This window comes from Salmo trutta, chromosome 15 (genome assembly GCF_901001165.1).
Source record: "Salmo trutta chromosome 15, fSalTru1.1, whole genome shotgun sequence".
NCBI lineage: Eukaryota > Metazoa > Chordata > Actinopteri > Salmoniformes > Salmonidae > Salmo > Salmo trutta.
In genome coordinates this window covers 45,025,689-45,044,736 of record NC_042971.1, presented here as the reverse complement: position 1 = coordinate 45,044,736, position 19,048 = coordinate 45,025,689, and the positions used below count along the sequence as shown (strand labels likewise).

Here is a 19,048-nt window from a genome sequence, read left to right as displayed (position 1 = left end):
TTCAATCAGTGATAGGACTTCCAGCAGCTCAGCATCTGTCTCTTGCTCTGCTCTCGTTGATTATGCAGAGATGTACTTACAGTTAAACAATATGAACACATTAGAATCTTTCTGGAGGAATCTGTGTGTGGGTGGCTGATTGACAGGTTCTTTCTCTCCATCACAATCTTGCGCTCTGAGGAGGACAAAGAGAAGAATTTTGGCTGCCGCTCGTAGCTGTAGTTTTGACTGCTATCCACCCCCCCACTACACATACACACACACACACACGGCACATACACAGAGCCACACCTGTGCTAGGCTCCAGAGCGTCTCTTTCCCTTTGACAGCACACAGCTGCTCTGTTAATTAACCACAAGGGTTCATGAGTGAGGTTAATTAAGCAGCGTGTCATCACATTCCCATTAAGAACAGGCTTTTGGGTGGCTCTCCCTCTTCCTCTTCTTCTTCCATTTTCCTTCTTCACTTCAACTTTGTGTTAGGATGTATTGACTGGTGAAATGCTAGAGAAGTAAGGTATTAACCTAACAAGTTTTTTTTAACTACAAAAAAATTCCAGGTGGACACTGTCATTTGAAGACATTTTAATAATAAATAATGTGGTAAAAATGACAATATTTTTTTTCATCCCCGTTTATAACATACTCAGTAATGACATACCATGGCTGACATCATGAACATAGTTGCAATTCTTTAAAACATGGCAAACTCCAAACAAATGTCAGGTGTCCTCAGCGAACAATGTTTTACACTTTTTGTAGATGTACCAAAAAATGTACCCAAAGCTTGACCTAGATGTAGCCATAAAGAACCTAAACCCAACATGCTGTTCCATCGCCAAGCAGCATGATTTTCAAGTCCCAGTCTTTTGTCACCAGTTGTCCTCTTTCTGTAATAGAGTCCTTCTTTAGGGTAAGTATTAATGTCACTTTCCTCTCCCTCTGTCTTGCTGGGAAACAATTGTGGATGTGTCACTGTGTGCTGGTTGCTCATGGAGAAAACACTATCCATCATCAGGCATGGAGAAATCCATTTTCCAGGACGGATCCATCAACGTTCCCTACTGATGGGGAGACTCCTACTAATTGGGCTTCCTCCCCCTTCTCCATTGGTACAATGTATCCGTCAGCTTGTCTACTGTCTCTCTCACTTCCTCATAAGTGCAATTTTAGACATGAGAGTATAGTCCGATTAACACAGTAGTTTGTGTCATAATAAATCTCAAGGGGACACTGCTTTGGGCAGTGTCCCCTTGAGTCCAAATGAATACTGTGGTTTGAATTAAACCTAAACTAGACAGGGGAGTTAAGTTTCCATCCCAACCCCTAACAGAAACAGAATATTAAGACACATAACACTGGTCCAATCGTGTATATAGACAACGATTAACAAGATAATTTGTATCATTGTTCCTCTTGTATGACGGAAGGTCAAAGATAACAATAGTTTAAAATAAAGTTAAGTGATTGTGCTTTTGAAACCAAAGTAGAACAAATAATGCACATTGACAAGACCAACATCAATAACAAAACAATAACAGTGCATTACAAAAATACATTAAAAACAAATGTAAAATTCCCATTGTAGCAATTTTTGTGGCAGTAAAATTAACAAACAATTTACAAGATGGATAGTGATGTCCAAATATTAATTACAGGGGCAACAGACATGTACCACATCAGGTGGTCCAAGACAAGGTATCTGTATACACTGACAGCCATCTAATGTGCATGTACTTTCATTGAGGCTGTGACTACTTTCATCGAGGCGAATGGAAGCCAGTTCTCTACCAACAAGTCAAGTAAACAACGATCTAATGGTGCTTCATACCAGTGAGTTAACACACTCAGACGCGATTTTTTTCTCACTTTCTTTTTTCCTGGAAGATGGACATCGAATGAGAAATTGTAATAAGAAAAACAAATATTCAATATTGTTCAGTTTTTTTGTTCTGTATGATATGAAAAGTAATTTACATAATAGTCACTGAATTGTGATGTCAGATCTCCTTTCCTTTTCTTCTCCCATTATCTTCAGCTCTCCAGAAGCTGTAGACTCAAGACACAAGTTTATAATATAACCCCTTGATTAATGGCCATAAAAAGAAGATCATAGACATACTAGATTTTGAACACATGGAAACTAGTAAATGGACACTTTTATGAGTATCTTGTTCTCACCTCTAGCTCCTCTTCCTGGGTCTGGAAGCCTGTGATGCTGGGCAGTGTGTCTGTGGGGTTCCTGCGGGTCCCATCTCTCCTCTGTCCTCCTGATCCCCGGGAGGACATGGAGCTGGAGGAGCTCTGAGCCTGGCTCTGGCCCTGCACCGAGGGGAAGGAGGGCCTGCTGTACGGAGGGATGTCCTCAGAACCTGAGACAGAGAGAGATGGTGGTTGGTTAAACACATTCTACTTAGTTTGTGCTGGATAAACTCCATTGTGATGAATCATCATAGTTTTCAAGGGGATTTATTTTGACATGTAGGAACCACATACAAGCATAATGTTATAAAGCTAATATTTGTACTTTGTTCCAACACACAAACCACATTGGAAGTACACTACATTGCAGTAAGTACTTGGTGGCTGACGGGCTTTGCTGCTCCCCTTGCCTCCCTGTGGAGTCCTGTTCTTGTCCTGGCCCTCCCGTCTCTCTACAGAGCCCTCTCTGGTCCTCTGGCCTCCTGCACTCCCTCTCCGGCCCCGACCCTCCCCAGAGCCAATCCTAGGGAGCGTGGCACCCCTCACCTCATAGCCACACCGCGACATGTGACTAGGGGACTTCAAGGGCATGCATGAGTCTGAGGAGAGAAGAACACAGACATGGAAATGGGAACTTTATTCACCAAGGCATATGTACTGTATAGCCAGAGAAGTCAATGTGAGAGCTGTTCCATGCAGTGAACTATGTCTCAGACCCAGTCCCTTACCGTCTGTGAAGTCGTTCCTCTTCTGGTGACCTTGGTGGCCAACCTGGGCCTGGTGCTGCTTGTGCCTCTTGGGTGGTCTCTTCTGCATCACTGCAGAGCTCATGTTACTGTCTGTGGACAGTGGGCTGCTGGGACGCTGGTGCCTTCGACCTGAGTTAACAGACAAACAGTCAGTCCATGAAGGTTTATCTAAGAAGGAATATCTATGCATTTTATTTCTGATATTTTCCCCTGACCCAGTTTCCTGCCCCTCTCTCCTCCTCACCTGCTGGTCCTGTGTCCTCTGGGAACCTGGCCATGCGTAGGCCTGCTGTGTAGTCTCCAGTGTTGGCCACAGCCTGGGCGAAGTCTGCGTCTGTGAAGAAGGATCCGTCTGAGGAGCTGACGGCGCTGGAGCGTCCTGACGAGCCGTTGTCCTCCTCGGAGGCCGAGCCCCAGCCGTTAATCATGGAGCCCGTCACGGAGCTCTCCAGGTCCCCCGTGCTGGAGGCCGGCGTCTGCTCCAGCCCCCGGAGGTGCAGCCTGCGTGGGGAACAGGGGTGCTGGTGGTGGCGCAGTTGCTGGTGGGGCTGGTGGTTATTTTGGTGCTGGTGGTAGTGACTCTGGGCCATGTCTGCATCCATCTCATCCCCTGCCTCTTCTTCATCCTCCTCCTCCTCTTCCTCCTGGCCGTCAGTATCCAGTGCCAGGGGGCTGGAGATGTAGCCATAGGTGTGTGGGGGGGAGAGGGGGAGTGGGGAAGGAGGGGGGCTGGGCACGTGTTGTCTAAGAAGGGAAAAAGGGAAAGGATCAAAGCATTGATTAATACAAATGGCTGACGGTTGTAGCTGGGATGAGTGAGAGGCAGTGTGAGTTGGGCTCATAGTTACCTGTGGTGTTCTGTTCCATTGTGTAGGCCGTTGTGCTGGTCTCCCTGGGGGGAGGGGGTGAGAGTTGCCGTAGAGTGGTGACTGTAGGACAGACCCTCAGGGGATGAGGCTGCCCCTCTGACAGGGGGGGTGGGACACCTATCCATCCCCTCCTCTGCCTCCTCTTCCTCCATCTCATCTGGATGCAGGTACATCCGCGAGGGGAGCATTGGGCATAGGGCATCTGGGTTAAAGCTTTTTTCCATGGGCAGGGTATATTCGTCACAGCTGCGGCTTGGTGGGGGGTTGGCAGGGGAAGGGGGCAGAGGTTCACCCCGGTTCACTGTGTTCGTTTTGGGCAGTTTGGGGGTGCGAGCTCCCTTTTTATGACTTTGGCTCCCTGCAGAGGCAATCGAACAAACTCTTAGAACATACTGCAGAACAAATACTTATTTGTCCTATTGCTATGATCCGGGTAATCAGTGTCTCACCAGAGGTGCTGTTGCTGCCCCTGTCAGAGCTGTGGTGGGAGCCTCCTGTGTTGTGTTCGTGGGCCTGGTTGTACGGGACGGTGCCTTGTAGAGGCCCATCTCCTCTATAGTGGTCTGAAGACACAGCAGATACAGAGAAAAAGAGACAGAGTTAAACAGATATGTAGACTACACATAGTAAAACAAATAAACACAAACAAAAGTAACTTCCCAAATACCCTCCCTCCCACGACTGCTACGCTATGTCCAATCCTCTCACCTTTATTGAGCCTGTTGCTCTGCTCCATGATGTTGTACTGCATATGTGCTTTCTGCAGCTGGGAGGGGGGCTGGTTCCAACAGCGTATATCAGGGGCCCCGGCCGCGGCCCCTGCAGCTCCAGCCTTGTTTAGGATGCTAGACTGGATGAGCTGGGTGGTGGCGTAGGGGGTGGGCTCATAGGGGGTGGGCGGCCCTGCCCCTGGGCCCATGTAGCACAGGCTGGGGTTGTTGAAGGTCTTGAGCTCATTGAGTTTGTTGGAGAGGTCCACGTCGCTGTACACGGCCTGTTCAGGCCCCAGTAGACCCCCCTGCTGGTTCTCCAACTGGCTGCCATAGTTGGCGATGCAGTCAGCTGAGGAGAGGAGACCACATGGGGTTAAGGTTAGAGACACTTTACCTATTCATTAACCCTTCATTAACCCTTCACACAGGAAGTCACATAACACCATTAATTATCATGTTGAAGCCATGTTTCATTTCCATGATAACCCTCATTGCTTATTTGATTTGCATTATATCTCTATACTATAAGTTCCATTGGTGGGACCTGACCACTATCACCACCAGAGGTCTGTAGCTTTAACGGTACTGACCTGGGCGGCTGTAAGTGGTCATGTTGCTGTCGCTGGTGCCGTTTCCAGTGTTGCAGCAGTTGATGCTGCAGTCTTTGTGGTTGGCACAGGCGTTGGGCCAGGAGTCTGGCAGCCACGGCTGGTTCACACTCTCGCCCATGTTCAGCAGCCCGGGTCTGAACCAGAAGCATGCAACCAGAACCATTATCACACAGAACAAACAGGGTTTCAGTCAGGGATGGGCATGGGAGTTTCTGTCCTCTGTCATTTTTCAGACAGGGGGAGACCTCCCTCTGGTGGTTCAAGTAGGGAATACACTGCTGTTTCGTTTACCACTTTCCCTCCTGCATTTCTGAACACTATCATAAGTGCCCTATATAGACAGTGGGGAAATCATATCCAGTCAAGTGTTCACATAAAACCACACCCCTTACCTCCCAGCACTGCAGACAGACTCTCCTCCTCTCTGATAGTTCACTGATTTAAAGAAAGAGAACAAACATGAGAAACACAAGAAAGCAACCTGCACGACAAACGAAAGAGGGAATCCAGGTTGGTGTGACCTGTCTGTCACTCTGTACTCATACAGCTGTCCTTAGGTCAGTCTGACTCATCGCATCTGATAGACACATCCTGTCATGAGTCATACTCTGCGCGCACACACACACACACACACCTGGGGCACTTGGCATTGAGAGGTGTACATGTAGAAAAACTAAATCAGTGTCAGAGTGTAAAACATGATATCTTGACCCTGAGGCACACTTCACAATGTCTGATAACCCTTCAGTTCAGACACATCCTCTTCACTGGAGGGTGAGTAATTTCAACCACATGATTAGATACACTTTACTACTTCTACAGTCACTGTGTGAAGGACAAGTGGGAACATGGGACTGTGGTTATGCTTTGTACGGCACTAACTGCTTCTCTACTTGTCACAAAGCACAGTGACTCAGCAGCACTCTAAACTGTCTTCACCACAACCACAGGACAGGCCAACTGGTGGCCATGTTGTGTGTCGTTGTCTATGCCTGGTCTAAGAGGGTGGGATAGAGAGGGGCTAATGACCTCTTTAGGAGTTGTCTGCCCCCTGATTCACGTTATGTCAGAACATCCCTTTGTGTAGCCCTGAACGCACCTGCCTCCGTGAGATTTTTTATTATATATCATTGGTTTGTGGATGTGAGGCCACCAAGGATAAACACTAGCTCCATTAGCTGTTTGTGTATTGGAACAGATTGTTTGTGAGTGCTGGGAGGAACTGAGGACATACAGAGAGAACTGTGTTTGTGTACAGGCATCTCTGAATCATAGGGGCTTCAAGGTCAGTACACATACCGGTAAATAACAAATACATGTTTACAGCTGAACACATTCCTTCATACATACCTGTAGGAGTGAAGGTGAATGATGGTACTGCAGGAACAAACCCAACCCAAACAGAGGAGGAGTGAATGAAAAGAAAAGGAGGTGGGAGAGAAAGAGAGAAGAAGGTTAATTTATTGATTGCAAAATAGACATTTCGTAAGCCTGTGAAAAAAGCCCCACAAAAACCGGCAGACATATTGACGCATGCACGCACACTCAAACACACACACACACAGTCAGATGAGGCTCCCTGTCCTGCATCAAGCAGGAACATGTGGCCTTATGGGTAATGGAGGTCACCTGTGGTCAGACGGAAGAAGATAACAGAGATAGCAGAACACATGTCTTATTACCTGGGTGACAGGCTTGTCCCTACTCTAACTGTGCCTCACCGGGGAGAGGCGGCGGGCAGCGCCCTGGAAATGAGCCCTAAATGTCAGCGTTTGAATGTCAGCGTATTCTGGGATGTGCCGGCTCATCGTCACTACCCTTTGAGGTCTTCGAGTCAGGGGAGAAGATTAGACCAAACCCGTTTTATTTCATTTCTCCATATGAGATGTGGTTATCAGGTTCCTTACTTTGAGGATAAAAACAGCTGACACTAGGCAAGTCGCATTATGGGCTACTGCTACCTTAATGTAAAAGCATTGGTTTCATGCATGTTAACATTAGAAGCCTCCTCCCTAAGTTTGTTTTATTCACTGCTTTAGCACACTCCGCAAACCCGGATGTCCTAGCCATGTCTGAGTCCTGGCTTAGAAAGGCCACCAAAAATCCTAACTATAACTATCCTAACTATAACATTTTCCGACAAGATAGAACTGCCAAAGGGGGCGAAGTTGCAATCTACTGCAGAGATAGCCTGCAGAGTTCTGAAATACTATCCAGGTCTGTGCCCAAACAATTTGAGCATCTACTTTTAAAAATCCACCTTTCAGAAACAAATCTCTCACCGTTGCAGCTTGCTATAGACCCCCCTCAGCCCCCAGCTGTGCCCTGGACACCATATGTAAATTGATCGCCCCCCATCTATCTTCAGGGTTTGTACTGTTAGGTGACCTAAATTGGGACATGCTTAACACCCCGGCCGTCCTACAATCTAATCTAGATGCCCTCAATCTCACACAAATTATCAAGAAACCTACCAGGTACAACCCTAAATCCGTAACCATGGGCACCCTCTTAGATATCATCCTGACCAACTTGCCCTCTAAATACACCTCTGCTATCTTCAACCAGGATCTCAGCGATCACTGCCTGCATGCGTAATGGGTCCGCAGTCAAACGACCACCCCTCATCACTGTCAAACTCTCCCTAAAACACTTCAGCGAGCAGGCCTTTCTAATCGACCTGGCCCGGGTATCCTTGAAGGATATTGACCTCATCCCGTCAGTAGAGGATGCCTGGTTGCTCTTCAAAAGTGCTTTCCTCTCCATCTTAAATAAGCATGCCCCATTCAAAAAATGTAGAACTAAGAACAGATATAGCCCTTGGTTCACCCCAGACTTGACTGCCCTTGATCAGCACAAAAACATCCTGTGGAATTCTGCATTAGCATCGAATAGCCCCCGCGATATGCAACTTTTCAGGGAAGTCAGGAACCAATATACTCAGTCAGTTAGGAAAGCTAAGGCTAGCTTTTTCAAACATAAATTTGCATCCTGTAGCACTAATTCCCCAAAACTTTGCCACTGCACCGAGGATAGGAAACACTGTCACCACTAATAAATCTACGATAATCGCTAATTTCAAAAAGCATTTTTTCCACGGCTAGCCATGCTTTCCACCTAGCTACCCCTAACCCGGCCAACAGCTCAGCACCCCCCCCCCCCCCCACTTCTCCTTCACCCAAATCCAGACAGCTGATGTTCTGAAAGAAATGCAAAACCTGGATCTCTACAATTCAGCCGGGCTAAACAATCTGGACCCTCTCTTTCTAAAATGATCCGCTAAAATTGTTGCAACCCCTATTACTAGCCTGTTCAACCTCACTTTCGTATCGTCTGAGATACCCAAAGATTGGAAAACTGCCACGGTCTTCCCCCTCTTCAAAGGGGGAGACACTCTAGACATTTCAAATCCCACTGTACCTTCTCCACTATGCAATCTGGTTTCCAAGCTGGTCATGGGTGCACCTCAGCCACGCTCAAGGTCCTAAACGATATCATAACTGCCATCGATAAAAGACAGTACTGTGCAGCCGTCTTCATCGACCTGGCCAAGGCTTCGACTCTGTCCATCACTGCATTCTTATTGGCAGACTCAACAGCCTTGGTTTCTCAAATGACTGCCTCGCCTGGTTCACCAACTACTTCTCAGATAGAGTTCAGTGTGTAAAATCGGAGGGCCTGTTGTCCGGACCTCTGGCAGTCTCTATGGGGGTGCCACAGGGTTTAATTCTCAGGTCGACTCTATTCTCTGTATATGTCAATGATGTCGCTCTTGCTGCTGGTGATTCTCTGATCCACCTCTACTCAGACAACCCCATTCTGTATACATCTGGCCCATCTTTGGACACTGTGCTAACAAACCTCCAAACGAGATCAACGCCATACAACACTCCTTCCGTGGCCTCCAACTGCTTTTAAATGCTAGTGAAACTAATTCCATGCTCTTCAACCGATTGCTGCCTGCACCCTCCCGCCCGAATGGCATCACTACTCTGGACGGTTCTGACCTAGAATATGTGGACAACTACAAATACCTAGGTGTCTGGTTAGACTGTAAACTCTCCTTCCAGACTCGCATTAAGCTTCTCCAATCCAAAATTAAATCTAGAATCGGCTTCCTATTTCGCAACAAAGCCTCCTCACTCATGCCACCAAACATACCCTCGTAAAACTGACTATTCTACCGATCCTTGACTTTGGCAATGTCATTTACAAAATGGCCCCCAACACTCTACTCAGCAAATTGGATGTAGTCTATCACAGTGCCATCTGTGACCTGTATGCTCTTGTTGGCTGGCCCTCACTACATATCCGTCGCCAAACCCACTGGCGCCAGGTCATCTATAAGTCTTTGCTAGGTAAAGCTCCACCTTATCTCAGCTCACTGGTCACCATTGCAACATCCACCCGTACCTGTACACAGCCAATCTGTATATAGCACACCAGACTACCTCATCCCCATATTATTACTTACCCTCTTGCTCTTTTGCACCTCATTATCTCTACTTTCACAACATCATCTGCACATCTATCACTCCAGTATTAATGCTAAATTCTAATTATTTTTGCCTCTAGGGCCTATTTATTGCCTACCTCCCTACTCTTCTACATTTGGACACTGTACATAGATTTTTCTATTTTTCTTTTCTTTTGTGTTATTGACTGTACGTTTGTTTATGTGTAACTCTGTGTTGTTGTCGCACTGCTTTGCTTTATCTTGGCCAGGTCACAGTTGTAAATTAGAACTTGTTCTCAACTAGCCTACCTGGTTAAATAAAGGTGAAATAAAAATACATAAAAAAAATGTGATTGAAGTGAATAAACATGTGTGTCAGAGGGCTTAGGTTGCCAGTGTTCAGCTGAATGATCATAACACTAACCTAATGTCCCCCCTCTATCCACCTCCCCACATGTAATTACTATCACCATGCCAGTCTCTTCTCATATCCCTCCAATCTCTACACAACACAATATTAGCTGGGTGTGATCAACATTTGATAGTCTACTTACTTATTAAATAATCATATTTTCCCTAACCCCTAAGCCTAACCCTAAACTTACAAAATGTCCCCAGTTGATCAAATTCTTGATCCCCACAAGTATATAGTTAAACATGTCCACTGATATATACACCCAAACCCACATCCACTACGGACCTTTGCGTATGCCAGCGTAGCTGCTGCTGAGGCCACTCCTCTTCTTGTGGTGGCGGTAGAGCCACACACTGAACACCATGAGGACCACCCAGCAGGTAGCACCGATGCCCGCGATGAACGCCGGCTGTTTTACCACGTCTGAGATCTGAGACAATGTGTCCTGGTCCTCACGACTGTCCATCATCTGACCTGTAGAGTCTGGGGGAGGAAGAGGAGGAGAGGAGATTGACATGAAGGACATGTATATAGTATAGTCCATCATAGAAAATTGACGGGAAAGAATTGACAAACATCAATCCTTCAAAACATTAAAGTTCAACTGACGGGAAGGAGTCTGAGATGGAAAACAACATTACAGAGAGGAGACAGGAGAGTCAGCTGAAAGGAGATATCTCTAAATACATCTGGTCACACAATATGTCATGGAGAATGTTCTCAGTGCTAGGCCAAGAGGTGAGCTGGAGTGAATGGACTTCATCATGTAACTCTAAAAGCTTTATATTGGTAATGTGAAAAGGCTGGAATGTACTAAGACGACGGAGAGGTGGAAAATCGAGTTGGAAATGTCTGTAGTGTGTGTGCTTTTTGTCACATATAGTGAACCTGAGACTAGGGCAGGGGAGGCTGAATGCAAATAATTTAACTAAAGGCATTGTGAGATGACTCAGAGACATATTCATGTTGGGACTTTAGATAGACACCTGTACTTTACATTTGTCATGGTGAGAACTGACACAGTGTGCAAATCACACAGACCATCTATCATATGGCTATAACTGAAAAGACCTTAGACAGGTAGCGATTGAACTGGTGTTGACCTGAAGCTTGTGAGTCGACAGACATAGATAATGGATTAACACTGTTAATTGACCTCTTCTTTTCTTGGTTCTGAGATCAGAAAACATTCATAATGTATTTTTACAGACTCTAAACTTAGGGGAGACTATCAAGTGTTACAGTTGAGCAGCTCACCAAGTTGAAAGAAGGTGACATCGCTCTTGACCCCTGGGCCAGCACCGTTGCTAGCGGCGACCTCCACGCTGTAGCGTATCCCTGGCGCCAGGCTGGGGATTAGCACGGAGAAGGTGGAGCCATCTACTGTCCGGTTGACGTGGTAACGGCTCTCATTGCCTAGGCACCAGATCTGTAGAGGATAGGGTAAAAGAAGGAGTGTGATGGTGAGAGTCAGTGGAATTTTTTTCAGTAAATGCAAAAACTGTATTTGATGTGACATATCAACATTAGCCCATGACAGTGCCTCACATCAATGTGCTTAGTCCACCTCTGCTGAAGCAACTAAAAACACACAAACCCAAGGAAGTGAGAGGGAGAAAGTGGGAGGCTTGAGATTCTGCTCCATACCTCTCTCTGCTTGTTCCCCTCTTTCCTTTCGCAGAAAATCAAACCCTCTCTCCATCTTACCTTGTACTCCTGTACCATTCCGTTCTGTTCCTCCTCAGGAGGCGGTTGCCAAGCGACCAGGATGGCGGTCCCATTGGCATCACTCTTCGTCACGGTAACACCTCGGGGGGCTCCACTGGGGGCTGAGACGGGAACACACCGTCAGACAGATGCACAGACATCATGATGACATCAAAGACACCCACTCTCATTTGATCCTGTACATGTCACAGCTCCGCTCAGCGTCTGCCATGTCTCTTACTGAACATTAAAGAACATTCAGTGACAATTCAGATCAGATTCAACTGCTTCACCTGCAGTAGTCAGATTATTCTCAATACAATAGGCGATGCAAGCTCTAAACAAGACTAATGTTACTGAACAGAATGATCATAAAGCGCAAATGAACAGCATGTGGAATAAATACAGATTGATATTGTAGAAGTTTTAAATTGTAGGGGTATGGAACTAGAGTGAATAGCCACTGGGCACAGACGTCAGTTCAACGCATAGTTTTGATTTACATTTGGTTGAGTTGTCAACTAACGTGCATTCAATGTGAAATCAACAAAACATTTTACCATGTCATTGGATTTAGGTTAAAAGTTGGGTAAAAAAAAGATGAAATGCCCTTACGTTGATGACTTGTTACAAATATAATCTGTTTTCCACGTTGATTCAACATCCTCACATTTCTTTTATTGGTTGAAATGATGTGGAAACAACGTTGATTCAACCAGTTTTTGCCCAGTGTGTACTTTGTATGGATGTTGTGATAATTGTTAGTATTTGTAAGATGAGAAGATAAAAAATAAATATGTGTATACACAATGTTTTCTCTGACAAGCTGGGGCACTGAGCATTACACATATCTATCTATCTATCTAGCCCAGCCCACTACATCTTCTTGCAATTATCTGCCTAAGGGTATAAAACCCACATGAAGCCACAGGTCGATGTCGCAAGCTTGTCACCAGTATAATACAGGAATTGACTGAGCTGATGTTGTGATGAATGGTACGTTGCTCGAGCTCTAGTAATGCCTGGAGGCTTTGTGTGCTGTGCCACGGTGGTGGTGGTGGTGCTAGTCACCTGATGAGAGCAATTCAAGTGAATCAGTAGCGCGTTGGCCTCAGGAGCTTAGTCATCGCCTAGTTAAAGATAATGAAAGCAGGCATGTCTGTTGTCTCGGGCTGGCTGGGGCTCTACGCATGAACTCAGAAAACAATTAGCAGCGCAATTTGTCTGCACAGCTGCTGCTACACACTCATCTATACAGAATACAGACACACATCAGGTTTAAACAATGTGAAACTCCCAAACCTCACCAATGTTGATTACTATGCAACAACCATACAGTAACACCCACACATCTCCGAAACAATTAGCACACTTTATTTGGATAGTACAGATTTTCCATCGGTAAAAGCTCTATAGATAGTATGACCAACTATCTGTTGATAAGCAACTGCTTGCTAAGTTTACGGTTAGGTTTAGAATAAGGGTTAGGGTAATGGTTAAGGTTAGGGCAAGGGTTAAGTTTAGGGTTAGGATAAGGGCAGTAGAGGCTTCTGAGGGGAGGACGGCTCATAATAATGGGCGGAACAGAGTAGATGGAATGGCATCAAACACATGGAAACCATGTGTTTGGTGTATTTGATACCATTCCACCTATTCCACTCTAGCCATTACCACGAGCCCATCCTCCCCAATTAAGGTGCCACCAACCTCTTGTGGATAAGGCTTAAGGTTAGGGTTAGAACTAGGGTTAGTAGAGAGTTTAAATAATGCTGATTGTCTGTAGATAATCCATCTGTAGATGCTCTACAGACTATCCAAATAATGTTACCGAGATGTGTTATGGTTTCTCAGAAATGTCATTCATTTATTTCTACACGTGAAAGATTGATTTTGTCAACCACTTCCCTGGACTACTAAAACTCTCACAAAACAACCTACTCCATTCTAATACTGTAACTCCTGTATGAAACCTTTAATCTCCACTTAGACTTCCCATCACTACCCTCTCTAACAGAAGCCCTTGACCCTTGATCCCTGACTCCTGGCCTCAGCCTCTCACCTTCTTCAGGCGTCCTGGCCACCTTCACCTCGCTGTCCGCTCCCTGGAACTCATCAAAGAAGGGCCGCACTTTGAACTCGTAGGTGACCCCCTTCTTCAGCTGAGGCACCACAGCACCGTCCTCTCCAGGGTTCCGCACCTCGAACACGCCCCACTGTCCCCCCGGCTGGCCCAGCTCCGCAGACGCCCTGTACATCACCTTGTAACCCTGGATGTATGGAGACTGCTGCTCCACCTAGTGGCAGAAAGGGGGAACAGATTTCTTAGAAGGCATATAAAACACAACATAATTTTATAAGCAGTGTTATGACCATGTGTTCTCACTTTGAATTTTGGAACACATTCTAACGCTAGAAAAAGGAACCCTACTGTAAATTAGTCTATTAAATTGCTATTACATTTTGGTTGCCATGGCCACTGATATTTAATATTATAGTTCCAACCAAAACTATTTCATAGTAAGCCCTGGGATCTATGACACAAGTGTCAAAGAGCCATTACAACAGCAGGAAATGGTACAGCGATCTCAGATGATGGGCCAGTGTGTCACATGATGAAAAAAAAACAATACACGTTATAAAACCATAACTCTCCTGCTGCGTGTGTTGGACTGTTAACCATATAATGAACATCCTCTAGGAAAAGTCTTTAGTTCTGTGCTATGTTGCCCCCTAAGCCCACGGGGAGAGCTTAGGTTACACCCCCTCTCGTCTTCCAGAGCTCAGAGAAACCACAGCATGAGGTCATCACCAGCCACCAGTTTCCTGAGAGCCTGGGACTGGTTAGGACACTGCCAGAAGGGCACTGCTAACCAGCACGCAAAGAAACATGGGCCTCAGAGTTGGGTATCGTAGAAGGAAGCTAGGCCTTCATAAGCACTTTTTGAAAGACTAGGCCCAATACTTTTTACTTGGCAATGGCCCATAACAAAGTGTTCTCACCCATTTTAAAGGGGATCATGTTAATTTGTACTGTCCAGTGGCCCTATTAATAATTTTCGGTCCAAGTATGCGGAAAGCTCAAAAACTCTCCAGGCAGCTAAGTTCCACAGACGCTGGCCATGGGGAAGCCTTCTCCCTGTCAGTCTGGCTTTGGGCCTGCTCAGCTAAACTATTTACATTCTGTCTCTGTTTAGTACTGCACCCATGACATGTGCTCATTCATCACTGAGCCCCTTGGCCCTTCCTGGGGGAGAGAGGGAGAAACACCTCACAACATATACAAGTCCTCTTTCATAGACCAGGATCAAAACTCACTCTGTCAGCACAGGTGGTCTTGATTAGGCCATTGGTACACATCCTACCCACTGCTCCACACAACTGGCTATACAGCACAGTCTCTGTTCTCTGCCTACAGACTCAACTATATGTTCTGAAGTACATTATTTCTCAATCAATCAAATTATATTTGTATAGCCTATTGTGAATATCAGGCGGTCTTGGTTAGGCCATCGGTCCAAATCCTACCAGAGGTTGAAACAGGTTCAGGGAACAGAACCGAAAACTGTAAAATAACAATCAGAACCGGGAACGAAAGTGATCTATACTGTTCCGGAACAGAACCGTTATTTTAAAATCATGGGAACTGGTTAATAATGTTATTTTACGTTTAGGGAATCTTTTTCTAGTCCCACAAAAAACACAACAAAGTGCCTATGCAAAACCCTCACTCAGAAACATTTTCCAGTGTCTGCCTGCTAGCTGAAAACCTTTATGTGTGTGTACGTGTGTGGCTACCTGCCCCTCCCCCTCCGAAGCATAGGCTACTGTAGCCTGTTGATGTTAAAAGCGTGATTCAGAAATTAGGGAGAGAGATATTTTATTAGAGAAGAATGGATTCACTTTTTCAATGATACTTAAGGATACTATAGTTATCATCTTTCACATTGTAAGTCCAAAAAGGTAAGACATGTAAAAAATATATATTTATATTTCAGAGGTTTAAAAAGGAACTGAAAGGAACAACATAAACCATCACTTTTTTGGGGTTGGAACCGGTTCAAAACTTGACTTTGCTGGTCGGAAAATTGGAACGTAATGAAAAAAATTATGGTTCTGTTCAGAATGAAACGATTGGAAAATAATTTAGGTTCCAACCCCTGCATCCTACCCACAGCTCTACACAGCTGTTATAAAGCACATTCTATGCTCTCTGCTCTATGCCTCAACTATGTATTCTGAAGTACATTATTTCTCAATCAATCACATTAGCCTATTGTGAATATCAGTTATAGCCACGCAAGCACAGAAAGGTTTAGGGCAGGGGTGGGCAAACTTTTTGGCTCGAGGGCCACATTGGGATTTTGAAATTCAATGGAGGGCCGCATTTTATGGGGGACCAATTGTTCAAATCAATCTGCGGGGGCCTCCTGAGTGGCGCAGCAGTCTAAGGTACTGCATCGCAGTGCTTGAGGCATCACTAGAGACCCGGGTTCGATCCCAGGCTGTGTCACATGGGCTGGGAAACCCATGAGGTGGCGCACAATTGGCCCAGCTTCGTCTGGGTTAAGAGACGGCTTGGCAGGCCGAGATTTCCTTGTCCCATCTCGCTCTAGAGACTCCTGTGGCGGGGTGGGCACATGCAGGCTGACACGGTTGCCAGGTCTACGGTGTTTCCTCCGACACATTGGTGCGGCTCGTTAAGTGGGCATTGTGTCAAGAAGCAGTGCGGCTTGGCTGGGTCGTGTTTCGGAGGATGCACGGCTTTAGAGCTTTGTCTCTCCCAAGTCCATTCTGGGAGTTGCAGCGATGGGACAATTGGGCTGAAAAAAGCGTTAAAAAATTATTATGTTGTTGTTTTTTGTCTCAGAAGTTCCCGGTGGAACGGATACTTTGCCCCCCCCCCCCCCCCCCCAGTGTAGGGAGACCAACAGACCATGCAGTCTAAGAAGCTGGGAGTAATCATTCATAATCAGCTGACACAGACAGACACTAGGGTAACTTTTCCTTAGGATGGAAAGTATATGCAGACGGCCTAGGCCCAGTTAGGTCGAGGGTCAGGGTTCTACTCACCGTCCACTGTACCCTGATGGAAGAGGAAGAGAGGATGGTGGGGTTGTGGAGATGGATCACCACATCCCCCAGCTCCCTCTGGATCTGACGATGGTCTACCCCCTGGCTGGTGGGAGGGGTGTCTGAGTAGGGACACAGAGAGAGGAAAGGGTTCAAACAGATTGGCCATGTTACAGTGAGGGAAAAAAGTATTTTATCGCCTGCTGATTTTGTACGTTTGCCCACTGACAAAGAAATGATCAGTCTGTAATTTTAATGGTAGGTTTATTTGAACAGTGAGAGACAGAATAACAATAAAAAAACTGAAAAACGCATGTCAAAAATGTTATAAAATGACTTGCATTTCAATGAGGGAAATAAGTATTTGACCCCTCTGCAAAACATGACTTATTACTTGGTGGCAAAACCCTTGTTGGCAATCACAGATGTCAGACGTTTCTTGTAGTTGGCCACCAGGTTTGCACACATCTCAGGAGGGATTTTGTCCCACTCCTCTTTGCAGATCTTCTCCAAGTCATTAAGGTTTCGAGGCTGACGTTTGGCAACTCGAACCTTCAGCTCTCTCCACATATTTTCTAAGGGATTAAGGTCTGGAGACTGGCTAGGCCACTCAAGGACCTTAATGTGCTTCTTCTTGAGTCACTCCTTTGTTGCCTTGGCCGTGTGTGTTGGGTCATTGTCATGCTGGAATACCCATCCACGACCCATTGTCAATGCCCTGGCTGAGGGAAGGAGGTTCTCACCCAAGATTTGACGGTACATGGCCCCGTCCATCGTCCCTTTGATGCGGTGAAGTTGTCCTGTCCCCTTAGCAGAAAAACACCCCCAAAGCATAATGTTTCCACCTCCATGTTTGACGGTGGGGATGGTGTTCTTGGGGTCATAGGCAGCATTCCTCCTCCTCCAAACACGGCGAGTTGAGTTGATGCCAAAGAGCTCCATTTTGGTCTCATCTGACCACAACACTTTCACCCAGTTGTCCTCTGAATCATTCAGATATTAATTGGAAAACCTCAGACGGGCATGTATATGTGCTTTCTTGAGCAGGGGGACCTTGCGGGCGCTGCAGGATTTCAGTCCTTCACGGCGTAGTGTGTTACCAATTGTTTTCTTGGTAACTTTGGTCCCAGCTGCCTTGAGATCATTGACGAGATCCTCCCGTGTAGATCTGGGCTGATTCCTCACCGTTCTCACGATCATTGCAACTCCACGAGGTGAGATCTTGCATGGAGCCCCAGGCCGAGGGAGATTGACAGTTCTTTTGTGTTTCTTCCATTTGCGAACAATCGCACCAACTGTTGTCACCTTCTCACCATACTGCTTGGCGATGGTCTTGTAGCCCATTCCAGCCTTGTGTAGGTCTACAATCTTGTCCCTGACATTCTTGGAGAGCTCTTTCGCCTTGGCCATGGTGGAGAGTTTGGAATCTGATTGATTGATTGCTTCTGTGGACAGGTGTCTTTTATACAGGTAACAAGCTGAGATTAGGAGCACTCCCTTTAAGAGTGTGCTCCTAATCTCAGCTCGTTACCTGTATAAAAGACACCTGGGAGACAGAAATCTTTCTGATTGAGAGGGGGTCAAATACTTATTTCCCTCATTAAAATGCAAATCAATTTATAACATTTTTGACATGCGTTTTTCTGTATTTTGTTGTTGTTCTGTCTCTCACTGTTCAAATAAACCTACCATTAAAATTAGAGACTGATCATTTCTTTGTCAGTGGGCAAACGTACAAAATCAGCAGGGAATCAAATACTTTTTTCCCTCACTGTAGCTCACTCAGGCACTCACTTTGCCCCTGCCAAGCCAGCTGGTTACAATATGAGCACCACTAAGTCTCAGTGTCTCTGACATCAGCTAAATGTGACTCTATCATCAGGTAAAGCTTGTAGAGGAGAGGGTTATCTCACCTTGTGTCCTGACTGCATCAGTGATGGGGCTGGGGTCACTGAGGCCGTAGGCGTTGGCTGCTCTCACCAGAAACAGGTACACTGCACCTGGCTTGAGGTTCTTCAGGACAAAGGTCTCCATCTTCACGTGGTCAGCCAGAGTCACCCAGCTACTCCCCGACGCGTGACTACACAGATGGAGGAACAATGGTCAATCATTCACAACAGGCAAGGTCTTAAAAATGAGTGCATACACAACGCATGCATATAGATACAGCCCTGAACACACATAATAGACACACATCTTGGCTCTCCTAGACTTACCTGAATACCTCAATGACATAGGAGATGGGCGTGGACCCAGC

The 19,048-nt window shown here is 46.0% G+C and overlaps 1 protein-coding gene across 3 annotated transcripts in view; it reads right to left on the bottom strand.

The window, feature by feature from the left end:
* Window positions 1-569: 569 nt before the first annotated feature.
* Window positions 570-19,048, bottom strand: part of LOC115149137 (roundabout homolog 1-like) — a 138,358-nt gene continuing 119,879 nt past the window's right edge. For 2 of the 3 annotated variants that reach the window (XM_029691684.1, XM_029691685.1), the window contains 17 exons: window positions 18,705-18,871; window positions 16,792-16,913; window positions 13,781-14,015; window positions 11,722-11,843; window positions 11,272-11,443; window positions 10,300-10,497; window positions 6,494-6,520; window positions 5,536-5,578; window positions 5,123-5,277; window positions 4,528-4,881; window positions 4,269-4,382; window positions 3,799-4,177; window positions 3,195-3,694; window positions 2,930-3,079; window positions 2,579-2,800; window positions 2,181-2,371; window positions 570-2,055 (listed from right to left, as the gene is read on the bottom strand). In XM_029691684.1, the coding sequence (XP_029547544.1) occupies window positions 1,984-2,055; window positions 2,181-2,371; window positions 2,579-2,800; window positions 2,930-3,079; window positions 3,195-3,694; window positions 3,799-4,177; window positions 4,269-4,382; window positions 4,528-4,881; window positions 5,123-5,277; window positions 5,536-5,578; window positions 6,494-6,520; window positions 10,300-10,497; window positions 11,272-11,443; window positions 11,722-11,843; window positions 13,781-14,015; window positions 16,792-16,913; window positions 18,705-18,871 (3,223 nt within the window). In that variant the 3' untranslated portion in view covers window positions 570-1,983. The remainder of the gene's footprint in view (window positions 2,056-2,180; window positions 2,372-2,578; window positions 2,801-2,929; window positions 3,080-3,194; window positions 3,695-3,798; window positions 4,178-4,268; window positions 4,383-4,527; window positions 4,882-5,122; window positions 5,278-5,535; window positions 5,579-6,493; window positions 6,521-10,299; window positions 10,498-11,271; window positions 11,444-11,721; window positions 11,844-13,780; window positions 14,016-16,791; window positions 16,914-18,704; window positions 18,872-19,048) is intronic. The other variant, XM_029691686.1, reaches the window with a different exon arrangement.